Genomic DNA, 20741 nt, shown 5'->3' with positions numbered 1-20741 from the left:
GTCTCATTTCAAAATCCTGTAATAGCAATTAAGACCTACCGTAAAGCATATTTGAGTTACAAATCTCCCTTTTCTCCGTCTTTTTCCTCGGCTGCTGTATTGCAGCAAGGCTATAGTTATTTTTTTTGTCGGGGTGTTTTGTTCAGAGGGATGCTAAGGGCACTCTGGGTGTGCCTAGCAATCCCAGAGGAGCTCGGGCACGGGTCGAGTCTGTCGCACGCAAAGCCAGTCTCACACCTCCAGACAGCGCCGGCATCGCTGCATATGCTCACTACAGCTCAGGCATGCAAACTCTGCCCCAGAAACCTTTGACGGATCTTTATTAGCTCTAGTGCTGAAGGAATGAGATGACACTCTGAAAAAAATACATTTTATTGATGCCACTTCTAAATGCAGGGCTGATGGTTTTGTGAGAAATGACTTTTTTTGTACGAATAATTTGAGTTAGGATGACTCAGGCAATGCTTCTCCTGATTTTTGAACCTGGAGCTTTTTGTGAGATCAATGGGGATCACTTTCCCTGTTACAGAGGAAGGTGTGCTTGGGCTGGGGAGTGGTATCAGCCTAGTCCTGACCCCTGTCTGTTACTGGCAGGGTGGGCTACACTTTGCATGAGGGTCAGGCCGAGGAGAAGCTATTGCTCTTCTCAGAAGCAGAGCTAGCAAACCACCTAGACCTGACCTAAGCTGACCTAAATCGTCAGCTTAACAACCTGTGGAATTGATTAATCTTTGTGACCACAGCTATGCTAGCTTTGTTCCATGTAATATTTTCCTGGTTTGCATGGTGTTTTTTTGCCTGCAGCTGGTGTACCTTGTGTCTGTTCTTGGTAACTAGCTTTACTCAAGTGGCATTGAGCTCCTTAATATTTAACAAAATGGGGTTTTAGTCCTGAGAAGAAAGTTAGGAACTGTCATTTTATGAACATTTGTTTATACTGTTCTCCTAAAGCCAGAAAACCCAGAAATATTTACTAGATAAGTGAAATTTATGGCAGCTCATATTTTTTTTTTAGTTTAATAAGCCCTCCATTTGCTTATTAATTTGTGTTTGGTCTTTCTGCTAGGGCTGGCAGATGACTGGGAATGTCCCAACCACATACCCCAACTCCAATAGTGTCATTAACAAGGGGAATATGAATATCTTTTTCATTTGAGTCCAATGACTGCATAAGAACATAAAAACTGTCTTCTCCTTGCATGGACTGAATCTCCTGCTTTTCTAGATTTTAATTCTGGATTTATCTCACCTTACTTTGGTCATCTCCTCCTGCACAGTCACACCTCCAGACCCTGGCTGCACAAACATTGCCATTTTTGTGTAACAAAAATGTCCTTCCCATTTATGAGCACCTAAATTGGGTGCCCAAAGTTGGATTAGTTGAAGCCAGCCTTAGTGTGTGTCTGCAGACAACTAAAACTGGCTGAGTGCTCTATGTTTGTCCATGGTGGGTGGCACGGACCCGTGTCCACATTGTGAGGGTACTTCACACACTGTTAGCACAGAGGAATCTCAGCTGGACTGGTTATTTGGCTCTGCCCTCATCTGAATGTTGCTATTAAGAATGTTCTCTTTCCTTATCTGTAGCACTTCAATGTTCCTCTTTGAGCTGGTTCATCAAACAAGTCTTTAATTAAGCAGAGAGGTGCAATTAGGAATTAAAAAACCCTCAAGACCCTAATCTGGATTGACTTTAACCATTCTTTGGACTGGAATATGAAATGCTCCTATACTGACGTAGGTAGATATTACTCCTCAATATAATATCTATCCTACCCATACAGATATATATGGAATACTTCTGTAGAAAAGCTGGCATAAGGGATTTAAAAATCAACAGTTGTTTCCCTTAAATGTGCTACATTACCTGTATCTCAGCAATACAAGTTGATTTTCACCTCAGGTTTTCTGCTGGAACTATGTAGATCAGTTTTATAACTTTATGTGCTGTGCCAAACTCTCTGAATTAATGAGCAGTTCCCGCAGACTTCAGTGAGCCTTGGATTAGGTTCATAGGGTTGTTAAGGGATGCATAAAATCTTGTAAATAATTTTATACAAATAGATTTTGTTCTGTGATTAAATGTGATAATTTAAGTGTTCTAATTAAAAAGAGAGATGCTAGGAAAAGGTCACAGCTAAGTATATTTGAATATGGAAGCTGCTTTCAAGTGGTACAGAAAAGTGTCATGCTTAAATCAGTTATTCTAAATCACATTTAAAAGATTATTTTCCTTCACTTCCTAATGAGTAATACATTTCACAGACATAAGTTTTAAATTAAAGCAAATAGAATTTTTGGGTCCAACCTTCTGTCTAAGACCTGTCATCATGGGTTTTTTCCCCTCAAATGTTGTTTATATTAAGTTCTATAAATTTAATTAGATGAAAGCATTTTAGTCTTCAGAAGTGTACAAACGAGACATCAGAGTGTTAGCTGTGTCTAACACCCTTCGATTTAGTGAGGCAAACTCACAGGGTACGTGAGAAGGAAATACCAAATAAACACCATCCAAAGAGTATTTTAAGTCCCAGCTAGCCAATATCTAATCCTTTAGAGAACAGCAAAAAGCCCAGAACATGTAAACTTTAGCATACACATGGTAATGGAGATTTTTCTTCTTTTCCCAGAAGACCCACAAAGAGCATCTGATTGCCACCAAACCCAGGTTCCTGCATGGAGGACAGTTTGGGTTTTGGTTTTTGGGTTCTCCTATGCCTCTCCAACCCCTCCAAAGGCCTAGCTCCAGAGACTCTAAATTATAAACAGTGGTTATGTTCAGATAGTAAAAAGATCAATTTATTTATTTGAAGTTTCCTGATGTCTCTAGCATCCATAAACTGGGATCTTAATTTGCTTTGCCAAACAACGTGCACAACTAACTACTGCATGCATTTTCTGACAATGGACAAGTCACCTTTCCAACTTCTCTTTGAGAAGCTGAGTAAACAATGCTCCTTGATTCTTATGTTACAAGATTTGATATTAAACTTCCAGATTTTTTTGTCTTTTGGAATATTTCTTTTTCTCTCAACCAAACTGTGTCTGCTGTTTGCACATTTTATTTAAATGTGGAAAACGAATCTTGTCACAGTCATAACAGTCTTGCCAATACAGAATAGATAGCAAGATAACTTAATTCTGTGCATTACTCCCCATTGTAATAATGCTGCTGCCAAAGCATAAGATGGAAAGAGCATGTTAAAATGATTATCTGTGACAGCCTCTAAATCCTTTTCGAAGGCACTGCTTGCCAAGATGGTTTCCTATCCTGTGTGTGCTGCCTGTCTTATTTGTCCCCACATGAATTGCTTGCATTTGGCTATATGGAAACATGGGGGTTTCGACAAATGATTTAACAAACTGTTGTTAACATGGTCCCCACCAATTTTTTGTCTTGTCCACAAACTGTACCAGCAAAGCAACATCAATGTCTAAAAATTATTGATGTAAACAAATAGGATTGAAACTTATTTGTGCTAGAAATGGGTCTGTCTTCTGATGCCTTCAAATCAAGACTTACAGCTGAGATCTGTCAGAAGGCCTGTCTTAACCTGTCCACTTTCTTCATGTAACTATTTGTCAAGAAGGATGTCTTGTGGCAGGAAGTTAAATGCACTGAAAAAAAATCTAAGCATTATGTAAGAATTCTGTAATACTCCAAAGCAAAGCTGATAATCAGAGGGACAAAATGAGTTTTTTTAGGAAGCTATAATGAATTATTCTAGCGATAATTTTCCTCCTAATTTTTTGTTTACATGCAGTATTTTATCCAGTATTGCTGAAAAGAAGAGGAATTCTTCCAAAAAGCCTTTTGAGGCCTTTCTGAATGTCAGAATTGTTTTGACTTTTCTTAAACTAAATGAAAAAGGGCTCATGCTAACAGCTCAGCACTGGAAATTGTTGATAGTGCTGATCCATTGCAGTAGTAGGTACACACATGGCACAGTGGTGGTTAATTTTGGTGCTACAGACCAGGGTCATTGCAGTGAGTGATCCAAACTTAATTTTTAGGTATGCTATCTGCCACTCTTCTGGCTGCTTTTCCATTTGGGATCACTGTGAATATCTATAGAGGGCACACAGGAACAGTTTACATAAATTGCCGTAAAATTGGAACGTTGTGTTGCTTGGGCTGCTCAGCCAGTGCTGTAACAAGGCACTCCCTTTGGCCATGCTCTGCCATGCTTTGAAGATTCCCTTCAATTGTGCAGGACAGAGTGACTTCAGTTTTCTTCTGAAGATCGCTAGATTTCTTCTGATGTTGTCATTATACATAGAACTTCTGCCAAACATATGGAAGTGTAGGAACTGACTGCCTCGTCTGGTTTGCTGCCCAGTTTTTGACACTGTCAACAGAAGACCTTTCAGAGGAAGTTCAGAGGAAACCCTGGTGAATTATTACGAGCAGACTTATTCTGTTATTAGTACTTAACAATTTATGGTGCCTTACTAAATAAACATTTATCCTCACATGCAGAAAAGAAATCAGCATTTAAGTATTAATGTTGTTCTGATTTAATTAACTGCTGGAGCAAAGCTGTTCTCAGCATCTTGTATTGTGTTAATAAAGATCCTTTCCATAATTTGTTTTCCCGCACAACTCCTCCCATATAGCACATTGCTGTTTCTGGGGTGATGTAATTTTCTGCTGAGTTTTTGTGGGTGCTGGGCTGGGCAGGCTGGGTGCACTTGGGCAGTGAGAGCTGTTGGCTGGAGTGAGTGGAACAGGATGGTTTTGTCATGACTGTGCTGCCACTCCTTGGCACTTGAGCCCCAAGGCAGGTCTGTGCTCAGTCAGTTTGAGCTGGAAGTACGTCTCAACCTGAGCTAGCTAGGTGCTTGGGAGTCACCCAACATTGCAGTGCTGTTGTGTTACTCAGTAATATTTTGAAAAATACTTCAGCAGGAAAGAAAAAGGATCTACGAAGTCCCGTTTGTCCAATTCCAGAGAAATTACCCCCTGCTTAATTTCAGTAATCTTTCTGGAAAGTCAGCTTTTCCCCTCAAATGTGTAACAGCCTAGCACTGATGATACTGAAGTGCTGCTAAGGGACATTTTCACTAATCTGTACCACTTTACTGGGCAAGGACAGGGTGATAATAATTCATGATAAAATAGGAAGAGTCTGATTATTCCCAGCCATGATTCCTGCAAAATCATCTGAACACTGCATTGTCCTCTCCTTGGGGTGGTCCATCATTAAACATGTGCCTTGAGGGATGGGGTTCTCCCCAAATGATCATGTGATAGTTGGCAATGATATGCTCTGGTACAGTCATACATGGGAGGGAATTTTGAGGAAGACATAAAAAAATCCAGAATATGGATTATAAATCAAATTATTTTAAAATGTAATGGTTTTTGAGGGTCTGCCATATCTTTTGAGGCTGGCAATGTTGTACCTACAATTGTGATATAGTACAATGGTAAGTATAAGTATTAATTGTTGTACCCCACGTAGCTGGGATGAGTTTCTTAGGGGTTGAGTTTTTAATCCTGGAGGGAGGAAAAAAAGGAATTTATTCATGGAGTATCAAAACATGAAAAGAATGGAGAGAAACAGAAGAAAAACCTGTCAATGATCTGAGAGTTATTCAGTCAATTTCATTTCAAAGTTTACCTCCAATGTCTTTTTCCAATATATGAACAATAGTTTCTAAAGCCAGTGTATCATTTAATAGCATATAATAAACATGCATATTAACAGCAGGGCATGCTGCAAACCTGCAGTCCTGTTTTAAGCTGGAGCTTTATGTTTAAACTTTCAACTGAGTCCAGAAGAAAGGACTAACAGATTTTTTTCAGGACTGACAGATGTATAAGGGTTTTAGCACATGCATTAGAAATAGAAAATATTTGGGAAAAAAATGCTAATAAATTTACACATCTTAGAATGACACATTTTTTTCTTTAGTGTTATTCAGGAGGGTGGAATTGGACTCCATGTTCCTCTGGATGCCATTTGGGGCCATATAGGAGATTTCTATTAAATATATTGCAAGGAGCCAAGAAGGGCTTTCAACCATGTGCCTGTGAGATAGGGGCACTACCAGCTGCAGAGATCTTACCTAAAATATTTCTGCATTTCTCAGTGCTGTGTTCTCTTCTTCTCAATTGCTTGGAAAGATGCACTGATTTAATATTAATTTCTTTGTACAAGCACTCTGTTAATTATTCTGCACATATTCAACCAGGAATAACGTCGTTGTTTTCATTAAAGCTCTGCAAAAATTCTGCATTTTAAAATGCACAGCTGGTGATCTTCCTTCCAACAGTGTGAAATGCACATTCAGGAGGAAATGGGAGTCGGAGCATACTGACATTACAATAACAACTACTTGGGTAAGGTGTTTAACTACATTGAATAAGCTGGCAGCCTATGACAAGTTTTCCTTTATAAAAGCAAGTATTTAAATCACAAGTTTCCTGCTAGTGGTCAAAGGCAAGATATTAAATTGCAGTGATACAATATATACCATAAATTCTTAAATGGAAGTCACTCAGCTGTGCCATCTGGATATTAACCATGCGACATTGCCAGGTGAAACTTCTTACTTCACCCACATCTGATGGACCAGATGTTGCAACTGGAAGAATTCTTTCCACTGCCCTGCATCTCCGAGCAGAAGAGTGTGATGTACTATGGGGATTGTGCCTTCCACACCTTATTTTGTAACATTTTCCCCAGCACGTTTTCTTTTTCAGGGGAAAAAATATTATAAACCAGGGAGTATTTAAGAAGTAAAGCCTATTTCTGAAAACTAAAATAGTTTTAGCTGAAAAGTATGACATTTTTCAGTTAGGAATGTGAAAATTCTTGCATAATCTGCGTTCGAGGAATATTGAAGATAGCTTCTAAATATTTAGGAAAGAAATGGAAAGATTTTGTAGACAGTTCTCATGAACACTGAATATTAAAGAATTACGAGCAAAGTTCTGAATTTTTTTTTTGCAGATGGTCCTGTGTCAGTTGGAATGAGTATGGATATTGCAAGCATTGATACAATATCAGAAATAAATATGGTAAAGTAGTTTTTGCAGTCTTTTTTTGCTTGTTGATAAGCTGATATCTTGTCCTTACAGCTGCTGGCAATATGATTTTGGGCTGGTCTCCTTGTGAAGTCAGGATGGTATAGGAGGTGGAATTCTCTTCTTCACGACACATAGTGTTTATAACACTATAATAAGCACAGAAATGCAGCTGTGAATCCCACCTTTCACAGATACAAACAGAAAGCTGCTACTGAGTATTAATCTTGATGAGAAGCATGTGGATCAGTTATTTTCCAGCTGAAATGTCTAAATCTTTATGGATTTTAGAAAAATGAAGATGTATTCATGTGCTTTTGAAGCCACTCTCCCTATGATTAGATACAGCTGAACTCAGGCTGTTTTTCTCTTCTGTTGTTGCTGTCACGCATTAATTTATTCCAGCTGTGTTTCATTTAATTTGTATCATTTGTTCTTGAACAAACTATGCAATGGAATGTACTTTTCTACTTAAAGATCCTCCATTGGTACACAGAAATAAAAGGAAAAAGTAATTAAATATGAGTGTATTAGTAATTAGTAATTATTAGTTACTATTTAGAAAGGGGAAATAAGGTCAGAACTTCAGATGACTTTTTAATATTGATAAAAACACACCATAAAATCAAAAGTTGTTTTAAAAGTGTTAAGAGATAATGTGATCTTAATGTAGGACTGCAAGGCTTATCTAAATTGAAGGGGAATTGGACCGAGCGCTGTGTTCAAGGTCTTAATAAATTTGGTACCACTGTTTCCTTTGTGATGCTACAAGGAGAAATTGTGCTAAAAGATTCCTTTCCTGCTTCACTAACTTTTTTTGTCTGTATGAATTTATTCAACTTTTTGCCATGTGCTCTTAAAAAAAATTCTTTATTTATTAGCTTATGTGAACAAAATGAGATTTGGAACCACTTACATAAATCATTCTAAAACTTCAAGGTTTCCAGAGCCAGATTATCTGCTTAGAAAGCTCTGATGACTTCAGCTGATTCATAGCCCCAGACTAAGGCCAGCAGCTTTTACTGTAAATGACCATTAGAGCAAAATCTACCAACCTGTCATGGAGTGCTAGAAAATTTGGCAGAATTCAGTACAGCTGCTTTTGGAGTGCCAGGGACATGGAGAATCACAGTTTGTGCCCAGCAGCTGTTTCCATATACTTCTGTAAAAGTGAATACAGCACAGGCTCCCTTTGTAGGATAATTTTGATTTTCTCTTTCAGGACTACACAGCTACCATATTTCTCAGGCAGCGATGGACTGATGAGAGGCTTTGTTTCGATGGTAATAAGAGCTTGAGCTTAGATGGTCGACTTGTGGAAATGCTTTGGGTACCAGATACCTTTATAGTTGATTCAAAAAAGTCTTTTCTTCATGATGTCACTGTTGAGAATCGCCTTATAAGGATATACCCTAACGGAACAGTCTTGTATGCCATAAGGTATGTAAATACCACGGCAGCCTTTATGATTGTGTCTACTTACGTTTGAAACTTCCCAGGTTCTGCTTAACAAAATGGGTCTGTTTGTAAAAGTAGGGTCTTGTAGTTTCATGAATACGTAATATTCTTGATCAATATGAATAAATTCGTAAATTTAGTAATAGATCTTCCCTAAACAGACCCTTTTGCTTTCATGCAGGCTGAACACAGGAATTGCATGTTGCCATTCCAGTCTGCAGTGAAGCCATTACCAGGGAAAACAAGCTGTGATGATGGATTTGCATGATTTATTGCGAATTACCCTTTGTAAAATGTTTTGATAAATATAACAAAATCTTAAAATATATTGCAAATAACAAAGGAAAATGTGCACTGTTAGTGAGAAGGGAGCAAAGGGTGGCCTTTTTAGACTGTCACTGAACTCAGCTGTTCTGCAGTGGTTTCTGTTTGGGATTGTATTACTCTTGTACATTAGATACCAGTAAATAATACATTTTTTTTTCCTCACAATAGATACTAGGCTGAAAATATTATTTCAAGAAGGATACATGGTGGTTTTTAATTTTACTGATGAACATTTTTGTTCCATTAATACTTAGAAAACTTTTTTTTCCCCAAGGATCACCACAACTGTTTCATGCAGCATGGATCTGACTAAATATCCAATGGATAAGCAGACATGTACTTTGCAACTGGAGAGCTGTAAGACACTTAATCCTTATTGTTTTATATAATTAGAAAAATGTCTGTGATCAATTTCTTCTAGATATTACCAGAGTGGCTGGAATTTTCATAAAAGGCAAGGGACATTATGTGGCCAGTCCCTGCTGAATTGCAGTGGTATCTGTGTGCAAAGATGTGTGCACCTATGTGCAGATGGCATCACTGAAAATAGCATGGCAGTACTGAACTGCTGCAGTGCTAATTAATGATTGAGCAAAATCCTGGGAGGTTCTCACCGGCTTGGTTTTGCAGTGCATCCTGCAGTTACTGTCTTGGTCTTCAGAGGGAGTTCTGTGAGCAGGCATTTTCTAGCACACATGAGATAATTTCTTTTTCCCTTTCAGAGAGTATGTAATGTTTTCCCCCTGAGATAAAATTCCTGTAGGAAAGAAAGAAATCAGAATAAGGCTTATATGTAAGGCATGTAGTTAATATTTAATAATTTACCATTTTCAGATCTTGCTCTGACTTATTTCATTGTCTCTGTGTCAGTGCCCTGGTAAAAAATGTGATCAATTAATGAACAAGAGTAAATATATTTTTTTCATTTTATCAATCAATATCCTCATATTTTCTTTGAAATAGGTTCTCTAATACTTTGTAGGCATGGTTACTTTGCAAACACACACACTTGCACTTTTTAAATTAAATGTTTGCTATTATTCATATGACAAGACTCTAGAAAATAATTTTTGTATGGGATAACATAGACTAATAACCAGTTCTGTAAGATATTTAAGAAAAAATATATTTTAAATATGTGTCAATACATGCTCAGAATCTTTTGGAAGGCTTTTCAGCACTTGTCAAGTTTTATTCTGTATCTTTTCAGAAGTGTGTGTTGTTCATCTCTTGTTGTTAATGACCAACCAGATTGCCACAAAGTTTCATTTTAGACACAAAGGAAATGAACACAAAACCTTCTTCACACAGGCATCCCTCTAGAACAAGCAGCTTTATGAGATCTGTTTAACAAACAGCAATTTGAATTGGAATTGGGATTTGTCTTTATTTTCCTTTGGAAGAGCATATTAGTAAATCAATGTACATAGATTTAAATCAACAGCCCTGCCTAATGAGTCATTTAGTATTTTCTCTAGTTCCAGAATGAAATATATATCCCACAGGAATTTACAATTTATTTGACAGGATTAAAAAAAAAAAAAAAAAAAAAAAAAGGAGAATTCCCCATATAATTAAAACCAAGCTTTTTTCAGATTGATCCCATCTGCTTTTTCAACAGCACACAAGTGTCTCCTGTCCGAGGGGAAATCCCAGCTGTGTCACAACAAATGCTCCCATTACATTGGTGTTTAGTTTTGAGGAAAACAGATAGAAGCAACAAATTCAAAAAGGAAAGAGTGTACCTTGGGCTGTGGCCTTTTCTCATCAATGCACTGCAGTCCTTTCTTCTGGGTAGGCTGGAAATGGGGTTTGTTTCCCCATGTGTTAAGCTGTGTTAATTTACAGATGAATAATGTCATCATCCTCCTGGCACACTGCTTGCCAAGACCATTACCTGGGTTTAAGGTCTGTGAATGCAGACATACACACTCATCTGCACAGATATTGATGCTTGTAAATAAAATGTAAAATCCATAGCAATATTTGAACTGAAACAAAGAGTTAGGCTTTTATTTAGTGATTATTAATATAAGGACAAATATGTCATGATATTATGAAGTAATGCCTTTACACCGTAAAACATCCCCTGTGACCTTTCCAACATATTTTTCTGCTATTGCTAGTTAGCAACTTTAATTTACTTGTACTTTCTACATAGCAAAACACATTTTGGCCAACATATTATTGTATTTTTCCCTCCTTATTGCAACACTTTAGAAGGTAATGCTGGCATTTGTTAGGAAACAGAGACTTGGCCCTCTGAGTCCCTTCATATGAGTGCTGTGACATTTGGGAGAGTGGAGGGTTCCTGCCTTGGTTGGTGCTGCCAAGGGGGGGTTCCTGCTCTCTGCCATGTGGCAGGGGACACCACCATTCATCCTTGCTGGGCTGAAGGGTTTGTCCTCACATTTCCCTCACACAGACCCCCAGTCCAAATACATATTCATGTCTTGGGCCCATCTCTGAAATTTTATTTCTTTTTGAACTTGTCCTTTACCATTTATTCAGTGAAGAGCCATGTGAAGGCACTTAACTCGTGCTTGACAATCAGTGAAAATTAAAATTAGCAACAGAAAGGTAAAGAAACTAATTTGTATTAGGCATTATGAATGTTTAATCCCAAATTTACTATTCCTGTAGTTAACCCTATTGACATTAGGAGCTCATACTCTATCAACAATGTACAGGAATGAGACATTCTGGGCTTGAGGAATTAGCTAGGATAAAAACTCAGTGTCACATAAAGAGAATAGAGATTACTTGTAAAAGCCAAATAACATGGGCTTAAGGATTTTGTCTCTATAAACTCATGAAATGTTTTATAATTAGTAAAATGTTAATCCCTTGAATAAAGAAGAACTTTGCACAGAGGGAGCACTGTACTATTTAACTTTACTGACTATTGGGAAGGCTCTCTCAGTAAAAATTCTTCTTAAGAGTTTTGGAATTATTATACTCAAAGAATTTTCATATGAAGGATCACCCAAACTTACTAATTGTTCCACTAATGAGAATATTTTGGAACAAAGGCAAAATAACCTCTGTTTCAAAATATGCTTGTTATCATTCATGTGGGCACCAAGAACTTCTCCTGTCTCACACAACTTGGAAGGCTGAATATCTTATAAAAACAAAAAGGAATTTTCTGTGATACTCTGTAGTTCTTTGGACTTTATTTAAATGTCTGCAGTTCATTTATACTGAAAGGAAGTAAAACGAATCCATGACCGGAATCATGCATAAAAACTGGTTATATGAGCCTCCTTGTTTTGACTAAGGACAATGCAATCATTTGTTTATAGAAATTGTTACTTCTATTTTACATCTCACAAATCTGGGAAATTTCCCAGAATGTGGTTTTAGGGAATTGAAAACTTTGCTTGGATGCATATGCTTTTGGCTTAGTCTTTTGACACAAAATTGTTTTGGCTTTAATTGCTATAAATGTGATAACGTGAGCAGAGATTCCAGGCCATGATACCTTTTCATATGACTGCCAGTGATAGTGAAAACAAAATCTACATTTAAAGAATGAGCAGAGAAAAAAATTTCAGGTGAAATTGTCATTTAATAGATAACCAGCCCAGTGTTTCCTTACAGTCAAATTTATGAACTCCTTTTTTTTTCCCCTGCATAAGATGGCTGGATAAATCAGTTCTGTTTTGTCATTGCAAGAAAAAATCCCAATAACTTAAAAATACTAAAAGGCACTTTGGTTTTGTTTTTATTTTAATACATCTCTTTTTTTTCCTGTGATTCTAGAGCTTTGTTCTTTTTGCAGCATATACCCTTGTGCAATGTATTGCATTATTGTCTCACTGTAATTTATTTACAGTTGACTGAAGTCTAAAAATAATCCTCAGCTCATGTTTCTGTTCCCTAAACTGAGCTATTAACTTGCACAATATAAATCTGTCAAATACAAGTGTGATTGATCTAAGTAAGCTAAAGAAAAAAGATGTTCAAATGCTCCCTGTTAACATGTAAATTACATTAACATAATCTTGAATTAATCATATACACTAGTCTGTAAAGTGGCTGCCTTTTATATAAAGGGGAAAAGCTACAGAGGTATTTTAGCTGTTACTGTGCTGCACATTGACAAGTGTGTGCAAAACACAGTTGCCTTCTGATAGATGATTCATCCAGCTCCTAATTACTGCTTGAAGGTTAAGAGGGAACCTCCTGGGGCCCCTGAAGCATGCCACGCTGTTGAGCCTGCAGAAACATCAGCTTCTAAGCTGGTGTCCTTGGCAAGTATCCGAGCTTCTCAGCCAAAACCTTGTCCCAAGTGATGATTCAAGCTCAGGTTGGAGCACAGCACCAGTGAGCAGCAGCTGTGCTGCTCTCCTCATCCCCTCATCTCTATGGGAATGAGGACCGACCCGCATCAAGAAACAGCATTTGGGATGCAACACACGGCACATTTCATGTCCAGTCAAAATGCTGGCAAGTGCAGTAATTCATAAAAGCTCCATTTTCCTAGAGCCTAATAGCTTTTGCCTTTAGAATACCAGGTGGTACTAATCTATTTTATTAGTTTGTCATTTATACTGAAATAGAAGATATATAAAGACCACCTCCAAAAACATCAGCTTTTAACTTACAAGACTTTGCATGGTATTGGAAATTTTGTAGTGAACAGGCATTACAATCTGCCAAAACCCATCATTGTTTATGTCTAATTGTACTTCCAGAAATAAGAAACAGCTGAACCGTAAGTGTGCTCAACACAAATTAATTATTGTGCAAAATAAACACTGTTGTTGGCTTGTGTCTCACTACAGGGGGTTATAACATCAATGATGTCATGTTTTACTGGACCAGAGGAAATGATTCAGTTCGAGGTTTGGACACACTCCAGCTGGCACAGTACACAGTGGAAGACCACTTTACCTCTGTAACTGAAGCTGTGTATGAGACAGGTAAAACGCCCCTAAAACACTTTCTGGGTGCAGTTTGAACTACAGCTTTGGAAACAGAGCAGCTTAAGGACCTGAGCACACTGCTTTCTGTTAGGATGGCAGTTTTCATGTTCTAATAATTACATTCTTGAAGCCGTAAATACTTTTCAAGTTACAAGCAGAGACCAAGCTAATGTAAAGACTGAGCATTTTCCTGGAGGCTACACATTATCTAAAGAATTACAAACAAGAAACTACTGCTCCTTCCATATGTCAGGGAGAGCTCTCATGAAGGAAGAGGAGCATGCAATTGGGCATTTAAATTGGAGACAGACCAGGGACCTCAGGGTACCCAGCTCAGATCAGCCATTCTGGCTTTACAAGGCAAGTCAAAAGCCTCTATTCATCTGTGGAAATTCCAAGAATATGCTGTGTGCTTTCACAGCTGCAGGAATTTGAGTTTCATGGCCACTGCTTGTAGGAGTTGCTCTGTTTCTGTGGCAGCCTCTGCCCAGCCTGGTGGGCAGCAGGAAGGAGATTGCTCGACCTGAGGTTCCTGTGCCCAGGGAAGGGTCAGGAGCATTTCCCCAGACCTGCTCCTCTGCCGAGCTCAGGAAACTGCTGTAGAAAGTTTCCTCTAACTGCAGGACTTAACCTCAGGGAACAGTGTGCTCTTGATTATTTTCCAGAGATTTTGAGAGGGATTCCAGAGAGTTCAAGACCTGCCAAACCTTTTTGTTCTTTGAGTTACTCTCAGGTCCTTCATTGCTGCTCTTCACTGTGGACCCAGTTTCTCTTCTGTTCAAGTTAGCGCACCCACACGAGGGTGTGATCTTTAAATCAAGACACACACATCCTTCAAAACTGCTGTTTCACCAGAGGACATGTTTCTAATTCTGAATCACAGAAATATACTTTCTCTATTCCATTATTGGGTATTTCTGCTTTAATAATACAACACAGAGAAACTTGTGATCTAATTTCAGGTATTAATTCAGGCTAAAATATGGAAGTTCTCTAAATGGATGTAAAAGTATAAATTAAATACATACCAGCAGGCTTGAGGATCACAGAGTTTCTTGCTACTTATGGAAGTGACATCTGCTTGCCTTCCTCTCTACAGCTTCTGGGTAAGCAGCATCAGGTTCAATCAAAGAATAATCATTTACTGCTGTTCTGCCCAGAAGGGTATTAGGACCTGTTCACCATACAGGAAAGTGGAAGAGGAAACCTGCTTAATTCCTATCACATTCTATCACAGAATCAGGAGTTTAAAGACAACAAAAAAAGTTGGTTTGTTTGTTTGTTTTGGTTGGTTGGTTTTTGGTTTTGTTTGTTGTTTAACTATATCGACTAAAACCAATTTTCAGTTAGAGTTGAGGAGGTATGATCAGATGAACTGTGCTCTTCTTCCAGTAAATGATGCTGTCTTCCTCCCTTTGTCTTGGCAGGAATCGTATGTGTGAAGTCAAAAGCCACTTTTTGTTTTAATTACACATTTTAAGACACACAAATCAATTCAATTAAAATTTCTCACACCTGCTTGTTCCAGTTCTCAAGACAGCCATGTTATCAAGTGCTTTTAAAATTTAATCTCTGAATCCTCTTAATTTTCTACCGAGTCATTCTGAACTAGGTGCTATTTTCTACAGTTTTTTGGAAAGCAGTGCCTGCTGTGGGCCATATTAAAAGAAAAAAGCAACGAGATTATGGAGCTGTGTAATCAATTTTAAAATGAAAAATGATGTTTTGCATTTCCTCAGTACCATTAATAGATATGAGAGTAGCTTATAAATAACAATAACGTTATAAATAACAGCTATTTATAACCACAACAATTCAAAGGGCTAAAGCTAAAGTTATGAGAGAAGAGCTGTGTGCAGTATTTCCTAACACAGCAAAAAAAGCAATCAGGGTTTGATACTCTGTGAACATGAACAGGCAGTACAGCTGCTGCGCAAGTGAAATATTGTACAGCAGTGCAAAACCCAAGTTCACGTACAGCCACTGACAGAGCCAATTTTAAAATGCAGTCAGCAAAATTCCTGCATAAGTAACTTCAGTAAATTTAAGAAAAGGACACTGAGGATTAATCTTGTTTGTAGAACAGCATGTATCACATAATAGTAATCACATTACTGTAATCACATAATAGTAAGTCACTTTGAATAATGTTAGCTAGATTTCTGGCTAGGGTTTGGTGTTAATTTTGTTTTGGTACAGAACAATTTCATTTTGGACATGGGTAATTTAATTGTTAGAACCATTTCCTACATGTCTTTAACTATAGTCCTCATTCTTTGTACACTGATAAACTCTTGGACTCCCAAACCATATTATCTGCATCATTTTAGCTGTCCAGCCAACACCACCTGCATTCTCAGAGTAATAAATACGAACATAAAAAGCCTGCTTTTCTTACTGGAAAAACATAAAAGCAATGAAGAACTGTTACAGTGTAGTTTTTTTTGTATAAATGATCATAGAAATAAAGCTGAAATACATTTTAAAAATTCATTTAATCTATTCTTGTGTCACAAGGCAAGGTCATCTATATCTGCAGCCTACTTCCTGACAGATGTTTCTAGGAGTAAGTCAGACAAACCTCCAAAGTGTCTGCTTCACAGCCTCCCTAGATGATTTTTTTCCTGGTGTTTATTACACGCATATTTTCCTCATGTCTAATCTTGATCTCCCTTGCTGCATTTCAAACCCATTATGTGGATATTGAAGACAAATATCCTGCTTTTTTTTCAGCAGCCTTTAAACTGTATCAAGACTGATATATCTTTTCTCAGACCAACAATTTTCTTCTTTTTTAATTCATACAAGCAATTTTCTAGATATACTGTCTTTGCTATTGTTCACCCATTGAATTTTTATCTCTTTGCTGCTATGCAGCACCCAAAAATGGGTTCCCATTAAATATCCTCTGAGGATGGAAGGGTTTACTTAATGTGTTCCATGAAATTTGTTCCTCTTTATGCATTCTAGGCTGGTATTTGCCTTTTTCTGCTGAAAATTATCATGGATTTTTGACCTTGTTCAGCTAGTGGATCCTCCTCGTTCTCTGACTCCTTTTTTGCCCTGTAACCACATGTTGCCTGAGCTCTGGGAGCTGGTCATTCCCATCTGAGAGCAGGACTTCATATTTGCTGAATTCCCTTGTTTTGCTTGTGTTATAATAGTTGGTGAGACATTTTTGAACTCCAGTCCTGTTCTCCGATGTGCTAATTCCACTCCTAACACACTCAAGGTATGTCATCATGCTAGGGAATAGTTTTGGGCACAGGACAGACCCTATGTGTTACCACTTGATGAATGCTTCTATTTTCACAGCAAGCAATAGCTAATTAATCTCAATTTCCATTTTTAGTCGGAGACAAAAGCAAAAACATAATTTAAAACTTCATGCTAATTGGCTGTCGATAGCTTTTTTTTCCCCAGCATCTTTCTTTAAGTCTTGCACCCACTGCTCAGCCCTCGTGTCAAGTCCTTGGCAGCCGCAGGAATGAAGAGGCTCAGCTTGCTCAGGTCAAGTCTAATGCTGAGTATTCAGGGAGAGGCATGGCAGGCAGGCAGGGCTCTCGGTGCACGTCCCCACTTGGAAAATGTCAAGTCAACAAACTGGCATATTCAAATGGTATTATTTGGCAGAACAGAAGGAAAGAAGAGACAGAAGCATAAATTAAATCTTTGCTCCTTGATGCAAAAAGACAAGATATTTGCTCTGTTAAAAAGGCTGCAAAAGGAGCTGGCTGCTGTTCTTGTCTGCAGTCGCTGCCAGGGTTTTGATGTCTGTCTCAAGCCCTGCTTCAGCCTCCTTGGGCTAGAGGCCCGTCAGCCCTTGTGTGGCTGTGCAGGGCTGAGGCTCTGTGGTCCCCTGGCCACTGCCTATTATCAGCTTCTCAGGAGGATGTCACAGCTAAGCCAGTGAGGAGTTGCTCTCATTTATAATTAGTGATCTGAAATCAAAGTTTATACAAAATATATATAGATTATATAAAGTCTGTATAAGAGTGTATGTTCATCAGTCATGGTCTCTTTCTAAATGGAAGCACTGCTTACTTTGTCCTACAGGCTCATCTGCAATTTCCCAAGGTTCAGGAGATTATTTAGTTAATAATCAAGTTTTTCTAGGTTTTTCAGTACTTTTCCTTTTGAGGTATGGTGTGCTGAATAACTTCCCCTGTTCCCTTTATCAGTTCTTTTATTGTCTGTAATTGCTCTCCTGTTGTTACTTCTGAGAACATATTCTTTGCCATACAGGGCTCACAAAGAATCCCAGAGGTATTTAGCAATAATCTTACCTGGTGAGTCTTCAGTCAGCCTCACCTAAGATTCAAACAATTACCTATGCATGTCTATCTATTATCATGTTATGTTCAATTTACTTCTCTGAGCTCATAGCATCCCTCTTGGTAAACAAGCTTTTCCACTTGGGTTGATGTTTTCCATCATGAGTTGTTTCTGAGATACTTCTGCAATGTAGAACAGTTTAGAAAGAAAACAATTTTGGAAATTTTGAAAAAGTTACGGTAACAGAAACTCATATAGAAATGCAATGAATGGAAAGAATATCAAGGATATTAGGAGGCATTCTTTTATTAACTCCTCTGAAGTTCTTAATAGCACAGACATAAATGAACCTCAACACTTGGAAAACTTCTGGTGGCATCATCTTTTTTTCTGGTTTTTTGTTGTTGTTGTTTTGTTAGGTAAGATAAATTGATAAATATATGTACACATATACACTACATGAAAGGGTTTGTTTCAGTCTTAGGAAATCTGAATTTCAAACTTATTTTTTGTAAAGCATTTTCATTAAGATGAAACACTTGTTGAAGTGTTGAAGATGAAACACTTGTTGAAGCCAGAAGCCTGGCCTGAACTTTTATTTCCTTTAGTTCACCTCTGAAAAGCAAGTAAGAAAAGGGGTAGTTTGTAAGATCTAGACTATGAGGGACAGAAGACTGTTTTTTCTCAGAGGGAGGGCCAAGGAAGCTGTAATAGCATTTTTGCAATTTATATTGGCACCCTTAGCATCCTGCAGCTGTCAGAGAATTGTATTTCAGTTGGACAACTTATTTGTCATGTAAAAGTGGGGACATTCTGATTATTCACTGCCTATGTTCATTGTAAACAAGCAATAACAAAATTGCATACTGAAAACTACATTTTCAGTGTTGAACCAGTATAATCTATTTTAAGCTGTCCTGTCCTGTGCCCTTAAAAGATGCAAGATGAGAAGGAAATATTGGTAGAACTACACTGACGTGCTTGTGTGAGTTGTACATCACACATTTTAGTAGACACCCAAGGGGTTAGCATAAATAATTCATGAGAGAGAAAAGGATGCTCTTTGTGCCTGGCTGCACACCTCTGTGCAGGGCACCAAAGTGCTTCTTACATAAAGAATGACGTGGAGCAGTCTTTTACTGGAGTAGAGTTCAGCAGAAAGTCCACAGGAAGTGGTTGTGGGGAAGATGGTCCCATCCCAAAATGCTTAAAGTGGAAATTAGGAACTGCTGCCAGTATTTATAGAGAATCTGTCCTTCCTTAGTTACCTCTGCTGGGACCACTCACTGGTCAGAAATGCTGCAGAAAAGATCAAAATGCAGCATTCTGCCATCAGCTGGGAACAGATGCCACAGTAAAATGGGATAATCAGAACATGACCTAGGGTGACCTAGGGTGAAAAGGAGGCTTGTTTAGGTTTATATATTTCTCACGCAGTGCAGCAATAGTCATTGTTGATAGAATCATCAGTGGCAAGTCTATACAAAGTGTCTGATAATCAGAACTGTAAATTGGAATATAATTTTAAAAGCCAAAAGCCAAACTTCAATACCATGTTATAAAATGACATAACTTAGTTTTTATTGCCTTCAGAAAGATCTGACTCACACCTAGGCCTAGGCCTGCTCAGCTACTGAGAGAAGCCTGTGCAGGTATAAATTTTATGAGACTTTAACAACAGTGGTCAGCTGGACCTTCTCCTTTTAGGGTACTTGGCAGTAGAGAGGGTTAGAGTAGGTATGGAGACTGTCATCTGCTGTTTGGATTTGTTCTTCCATCTACAAGTTAGAGCTACTGTCTACTTCTGTACTTCTGCTGTCTCATAAATTCTATGAAGCCTGCATTACTCAGCTCAATGTTCTCTTGCTGTGGGGTCACCTAAGTAGAATACCTCACCTTGAGGTGTGTTCAGAGTGTATATATTGACAGTCATTTAAGTTCAGGTTCATCTGAGAAACTGTTACACAGAGCAATTCAATACTTTGATAAGTGCTAATGCTGTGCCTTTGCTGCAGTTAGATAGCTGCACAGAAATTATTTCCATCATGTTAACAAATTTAAATCAGAGCAGTCTCACACTGCAGTGACATTCATCATGGGCCAGAAACTTGAAAGAAAAAACATATTTTCATTTTAATGCAAGTATTTTGTTGTCAAGCAAGTGGCAAACGTGACAGTTTTGAGGAGTTAATTTGAGCTGTACTTGAGTTAACTCTAGTAAAGTCAGGACTAGGATTTCATGAACCTGTTTCAATTTTGTTCTGGCTGATGGCACCATGGTCTCAGATGCGCCAGTCAAAGGCAATGAGATACAGCATTACTCTCTCATATGCAGCTCACGCAACAGGAGCGGCAAATCTGTTCTTTTTAAAGATGATAACTTTTGGTACATGTGTGGTGTAGATGAAAAAGGGACTGCAATATTTCCCTATCTTCATTTTATCCCATTGCTCATTTCTTTAGCATGATGAGCGTGCACTGAAGCTTCTTCTTGACTACTGATTCCTTCAGTTTATTACAGGAGGAGCTCTGATGATTTCTATATGTAGGTTGCTTCAAAATTTCCATTATAAAAGCTCTTCTGAACTCTTTAGAGAAATGCTGACACTATTATTATCACGTCCATGATATGTCTTTGGATTCTGGCAAGAAGAAAGCCTTAATGTTAGAGAAATGTCTCTTGTTCCCCAAAAAGCCACTTGGCTATAAGCTGTTAC

At 38.1% G+C, this 20741-nt stretch overlaps 1 protein-coding gene across 2 annotated transcripts in view; it reads left to right on the top strand.

Annotated features, from left to right (window-relative positions):
* LOC119702784 (gamma-aminobutyric acid receptor subunit pi-like) overlaps positions 1-20741 on the top strand; it is a 45721-nt gene that overhangs the window by 15272 nt on the left and 9708 nt on the right. For both annotated transcript variants that reach the window (XM_038141384.1, XM_038141383.1), the window contains exons 4-7: positions 6960-7027; positions 8256-8473; positions 9093-9175; positions 13609-13746. In XM_038141384.1, coding sequence (XP_037997312.1) covers positions 6960-7027; positions 8256-8473; positions 9093-9175; positions 13609-13746 — 507 coding nt within the window. The remainder of the gene's footprint in view (positions 1-6959; positions 7028-8255; positions 8474-9092; positions 9176-13608; positions 13747-20741) is intronic.

Source organism: Motacilla alba, chromosome 6 (assembly GCF_015832195.1).
Source record: "Motacilla alba alba isolate MOTALB_02 chromosome 6, Motacilla_alba_V1.0_pri, whole genome shotgun sequence".
NCBI classification, from domain to species: Eukaryota; Metazoa; Chordata; class Aves; order Passeriformes; family Motacillidae; genus Motacilla; species Motacilla alba.
Note: the sequence above shows the minus strand (reverse complement) of the source record. Positions and strands in the feature narration are given on the sequence as shown.